Genomic DNA, 6,614 nt, shown 5'->3' with positions numbered 1-6,614 from the left:
CCCAGCAATTTTGCGAGCCAGACGGCCTTAATTTTTTGTGAATTTATTCGCAAAAGAGGGAATTTAGCAACTGCTCTCGTAGATATCAGAAACACGTCTTCAAACATATTATAAAGAGAAGAACAAATAAAACTCTCCATATAATTATCTTCATTGCACAACTTCTCCATTCAAGTGTTGTAAGCATACTGATAAAAATAGATTGCAATATCTATAGTGAGTGTATAGCGCTAACAGATGGAAGAGAATCTCGCAACAAGGTCAAGACCGTCATGTGGTGCATGCGTGTGCGTGCGCAGCAGCAACTATAAAATAGCTTATCTTGTGACCGTACACTCATTGACTGTACAAGAGCATTACTATTCTTGCGTGAACTATAATAGTATAATAAAACTATAAGGTGAATATAGTATAGTATCTATATAGTATAGTATAGTAATATAGTATTATAGTATAGTATCTATAATACTATAATAGAACTAGAATAATTCTACATTCACTGAGTGTTCAGTTACAAGAGGATCTATTCTTGCATGAACAGTGTACTATTCTACATCTTCTTCTTCTTTGACACAACAAACAGGTGAGAATTAAAAACAATTTTTATAAAAACAATATTACAATTTATTATTAATCACTACAATATTTACATTATATACTACTACTACTACTACTTGTAAAGCATCTCACTGCAACATGGTATGAGAATAAGATTGTTAAATTTTAACAATCTTAATGTCAGTCCATGTAGCGGTGACATGCTTCACCACTATTCCTAAATTTTTACAATTAGCATTAAATTAAATAACTTTTACGGGGGAAATTATGAATGAAAATCTCTGAGGTAGATATACCTCAGAGATTTTCTTTGTAGATGAAATGTTCATTTTCAATATTATTCGTCTACCGTGGTGGTTTGTTTCCTCACGAGCCGAGATGATACTATGCGGGACATCTTCCGCCAGATCGTGGAGAGGCATCCACGGTTTAGCTGTGGGTCTATTAATGATTGCAATAAAGTCATCCTGATTCTGATCATCCCGAGCAGCCTCCTCCTCTAGTAGTGGAACCATAGAGGAGTTATCACCTTCATATGCACGTTGTTTCTGTTAAATAAAAATAAATCTATGATTAGTAACTTATTATAATTTGTTTCAGATTATCAACTACTTGTGATCAACAGATTATTGTCATAATCTCAACTTGATATCATCAGATTGACAAGACATTCTCTACACAAAGTGAGTAATATCAGTTATTGAAATAGTATTTCTTGCTTCATATTGCAGAATCCAATAGTGATGCATACATCAAATTAATAAGCAAACTCTTTCAATGTACATTGCAACAAATAACTATCAACTGAATCAGTAACTTTCTTAACACATCACTTCAATATTATATTCTATTATAGCAAAAAATAGTATGCATGATTAGTACAAAATAATATGTAAGCATTATAATAATGAAATCAAAATATTCATCTTATTCAATTTTTTGACTGAAGTCTAATCAACTAGTAAGCTTGATCAGTCCAATTTCAAAAAGTAATCATTATAATATTCATGAATTCAAAATATACACATCTTAACTGAACTCTTATCATTTAATATCACATTGTGCATGCATGTAATACAAAGACATCTATTGGAGATTAGTTTTTTTTTCAGTAAAGTATTTATTAGATAGTAGCATGCATTCAACCTAATCACTTCAAATAATTATATTTTATAAAAATACATAGGAGTATTTTACATAGATGTATTTTATAAAAATACATAGGAGTTGCTCAATTCAAATGATCATATCAATGTAATCATTATAATATTCCTGAATTCAAAATATACACATCTTAACTGAACTCTAATCATTCAATATCTCATTGTGCATGCATGTAATACGAAGACATCTATTGGAAATTAGTTTTTTTTTCAGTAAAGTGAGAAATTTATTAGATAGTAGCATGCATTCAACCTAATCACTTCAAATAATATTTCTTGATTTCATAAAACAACATAGAAGTTGCTCAATTCAAATGAATATATCAATGTAATCATCATATTTAGGAACTCAAATATACATCTTAACTGAACTCTAAAGTTGAATAGTTTCATTTCCTATATTACAATTCGTTATCAAGAAATAATTCTTGATTGAAATTGTCTTTCAAATCAGGTTTATCAATTTCTCACGATGAATTGAACTCGAATCATTTAATATCACAATGTGAGTACATGTAATGTGAACAGATCTATTGGAAATTAGTTTTTCTCAGTAAAGTAAGAAATTTATCAGATACTAGCAAGCTTTTAGTAGCAAGCTTTCAACAAATTGATGACAACATATAAAGATTTAAAATTATCTGTTCACATTACATGTTAATAATATTTGAAATAACTAACCTTTGAGTGTACAAAGTTGGTTTCCTCCTCATCCTCCTCCAGGAAGTGCAGCTTTCTCTTCCCCTGTTGCTTGTTGGAAATCGTCGTGAGTGGTACACGCCTCGGTGCCCACTTCAGATGAGATGGTGGTGTGTCTGGTACAATGAATTCCTCACTGCTCATCCCTCTCTCCACAAAGACACCACGGCTCTTCAGCGGTGAGTCCTCGCAGTCGGATGCAGCAGCAGCAGCAGGAGCAGCACTGCTATTGGCGGATGGAAGCTTCTTCTTCGGTGCAGCTTGCACTGCCCAGTAAGATGGGAAGGAAGTGCTTTGTTGTTGATGAGGAGGAGTATCTGGAAGAATGTAGTCCTGACGCATGAATGATGAGTCCATGATGACGAGGATATGTGTAACGTGACTAGTGCTCGAATGAAGCTGGCAAATCCAATAACCGCTACTTATATACTCGTTCGTTTCTCTCTCTCTCTTTTTTAGGATGAGTGAGAGATAGTGCATTTTCCCGCTTATCACATCCTTGAAATACAAATGCATTCTAACACCTACAGCAAGGTGCATTCAGAGAAAAAAATATCAAATTCTCACAATGCACTGATATAAAATTTCTCAGTTCCAGATATAATATCTCGAGTAACAATATTTCGAATGTGAGAGCAATGTAGTATCAAATCTCCTCATTAATTTTCATAATTAACATCACATGTTGACTTGTTAAATCTCTTCTCAATATTATTGTGATTTTCATTTTGTTCGTTGATTTCACAGAGTTTGAGTGTGCACTACTGCATAATCACTCCAGTCTTTGAGGAGGAAAGATGTATGAAGAACTAGTCTGAGAGTTGGAGTGTAAGCAGAGAGAGAGAGAGACAATACAGCACATCATTCATTGCATGTAAGTATGATACAATTCTTTATTTTTCTGATCATGATTTTTTCAGAACTTACTTCTCTCCTGATACTACTACAATGCACTTATTCCTAACAAATCACTAATATCTCGATTCTGATTAGGAATTACTTCTACAACAGAGTGCATATTGTACAATATCCAGCTTGTTTTCCCACAGCATCTTCTTTTTCATCATTCGTCTTTTCTTTTCCATTATAGTTCATCTTTTTATATATACAAAACAGAACATGTATCACTTCTTCATAAGGATTTTCAATAATATATTTGCAATATACACATTGCAGATATGATTTCTCATGTGAAAAGTATCCATTTATTGCAAAATAGTCTGCTCTATTAATAAATACCGAGAGCTTGAATGGTTCTGGACGATGGAAAGTTAAAACTCGTTCTTCATATTGTCGTAGAATATTATTATCGAAATTCTCCTCTTCACATGAAATATTATCTTCTTTGCACCATCCATAATTTGGACTGCATCACTCATGTTCCTTACTAGGATCGTCTGTTGCCAACCAATTTTCCAAATATACTGAACAAAACACACATTGAACAACGTCAGGTGCTCGCACAAATTTAAAACCCTGTTTAGCCATATTTTGAGGTGACAACAGACTCGATTCTAATTACCAACGATTATCAAATGTTAATAACCTCAATCGTTCGTGCATGAAAATCTGATCCTGAGATAGCATTTTTTGCACTGTACTTGCAGCTTGTTAAATCACAACTGATTCTTAGATTAATGTTTACTTGTTTTTATATCTAATTCTGTGCCATAGTAATATATTCTTTGTTTGTTTTCAGCAACCCGCTAGTAGCAGAGATGCAGCATAGCAGAGAACACAGGGTTGGAGGCATGAGTTCGTGAGCAATTCGCCATCGCATTTCCTTCGAAAACGTAGCACCTGACATTGAAAATGTGCTTCAAAACTCAAAAGCTCGTGTTTTCGAGATAATAAGAGAACACGCTGCACGTTTCGAAGGAAATGTGGAATGGTTTTTAGTATTAAATGTATTATTGTATATGATGGTAGTTTTAGAATCAGAGGAATCCGAAGCTGTTTCATCCATTGTGAATCTTCATAGCTACTCGGCCATAGGCATGAATGTCTTAGAGAGTTATGACGAATTGAATGAACAATTTATGTAAGTGGTTAGGAAAATTTTAAGTTCATTCGATAACTTTGTTCGATTTGGGAGTGGGTGGGTGTTGAAGAAGATCGACTTGCTTGATGTGAATGTGATTAGATATAATCCAATATACACAAGCAGTTATATTCAAACACCCCAGTTCATCAACAATGAGAAATGTGTTATCAATGTCAAAAATCTTTCTGATAAAAAGTGTTTTCTGTGGAGTGTTCTAGCCTATTTTCACCAGAAACTGAATAGGCAGACATTAACGGTGAAATATTTGAGCAAATTTGCTCACAGGCTGAACACTCTCGGAGTTAATTTCCCAACCACCGATCAAGACATAAAGAAATTTGAAATTCTTAATACAGATATCGCAATTCATGTTATCGTGTATGACAACAAAAAGTTTTTCCCCTATCGAACAAGCATATTCTGTATGCGTAAATACCAAATTAATCTTTTAATGTTGAAAGGTGATGCAGGAAAAACACATTTTTGTTCAATTAACACCACGAACGGGAAAAATGGATTGTTGCGTCTTCTTTCTCACCTTTCGAAAGCTAAAGCAAAAGTAGATGTTTGTAATTTCTGTTTTCACAGATTTACATCAGACAAAACAGTAAACCGGGATGAGAAAGCAAATTTGATGAGACATCTAGAGCTTTGTTCAAAGTTCCAGTCTCAGAGAACTTCATACCCCAAATGAGGTGAGACAATCAAATTTAAAAAACTCGGTTTGACTTTGAAGAAAAAGTATACAATCTACACGGATTTGGGAACATTTGTTGTGTATATGGATGGTAATGAATCTGAGGATGTACCTATCACCAGAAGTTACACCAAGAAAATGGCGCGTCATATTCCATGCGGGTATTGTTTCGTTGTAATTGATGTGAATGGAGATATTGCATACGGCTCAGTACTCTATAGATCGAGTAATATCAATGAAAAGATCATGGAGAAATTTCTCAAGGAAATAATCGAACTAGGCGATTTATTGAGTACAGATATAAAATACAAAATTCCGATGGAGCATTTAAGTGAGCGTCAGCAACGCGAATTTTTAAAAGCTGATAAGTGCGGCCTTTGCGATGAAGTTTTTACCGAAACAGACACAAAGGTACACCATCATGCACATGAAAATGAAAAGTTTTTGTGTGCTGCTCATGTGTTGTGTAATTTAAATACTCGAACTGACGATACGATTAGCTGTTACTTCCATAATTTTAGCGGATTTGACAGTCATTTTATTCTAAAAGCTCTCGGAAAATGTAAAAAAGAAATTTCCTGTATCGCCAATACATCAGAGAGATTTTTGACATTGACAGTGGGAAAAATCAAGTTTTTAGATTCATATCAATTTATGAATGAATCTTCAGAAGTATTAATGGGCAACTTGGTAGATAGTACAGATATGGAATCGAAGTTCAAACATCTGTTTTCAGTATTTAATGACCCCGATCTCGAACATAGGCAACTCTTGTTAAAAAAAGGAGTATATCCCTATTCGTTCAGGGCAGGATAAGTTGCTTGTGAATTGGATTGGATTTCCACAATCATCATTCATAAATTGAGAGAACTTATTAGAGTAAGATTGTAAATAATTAGAGTAAGATCATATGTTAGATCAAATGGTATAATTTTATCGATTCACATTTGTTGTAAATAATGAGAGTAAGATCATATATGATGTGAATAATGTACATTATATAATCATCCATCCACATTTGTTGTAAATAATTAGAGTAAGATCATATATGATGTAAATAATGTACATTATATAATTATCTATCAACATCTGTTGTGGATAATCATTATAATACTCTTTACATTGCGTGTGTTTTTCAAATAAAAACAACTTGAATTGAATGTTTGCTCTTTCATTTCTCATTTTTGTCATAGAGAAGTGTGAAGTACTAGTAGCATGTGGCACAAGGTGTCTAGATGTTGAATGGGTGAGTACATGTATGTGTGTCACCTAGAAACGCTTCATTAGCGAGTGAACCAGACACATGAAGCAGTTCGTTCTGTTTGTATACCTCACTTTCTCAACATGAACAAACTCGTCATTGTAAATTTCGATAAGTTAATTGCACAAGAGGAAAAGCATGTATGGTGTAAGAATGGTACATTGATACCACATAACGCTAGAATTCTCATCG

At 33.6% G+C, this 6,614-nt stretch overlaps 1 protein-coding gene across 1 annotated transcript; it reads right to left on the bottom strand.

Annotated features, from left to right (window-relative positions):
* Positions 1–684: 684 nt before the first annotated feature.
* Positions 685–3,692, bottom strand: LOC120351335. Its single transcript, XM_039428263.1, has 2 exons — positions 2,403–3,692; positions 685–1,106 (listed from the first exon to the last, which is right to left on the bottom strand). Exons 1-2 carry the CDS (start codon positions 2,958–2,960, stop codon positions 801–803), a joined length of 864 nt encoding a protein of 287 aa, XP_039284197.1. The 5' UTR covers positions 2,961–3,692; the 3' UTR covers positions 685–800.
* Positions 3,693–6,614: the final 2,922 nt, after the last annotated feature.

The sequence above is a fragment of the Nilaparvata lugens genome, chromosome 5 (assembly GCF_014356525.2).
Source record: "Nilaparvata lugens isolate BPH chromosome 5, ASM1435652v1, whole genome shotgun sequence".
NCBI classification, from domain to species: domain Eukaryota; kingdom Metazoa; phylum Arthropoda; class Insecta; order Hemiptera; family Delphacidae; genus Nilaparvata; species Nilaparvata lugens.
Note: the sequence above shows the minus strand (reverse complement) of the source record. Positions and strands in the feature narration are given on the sequence as shown.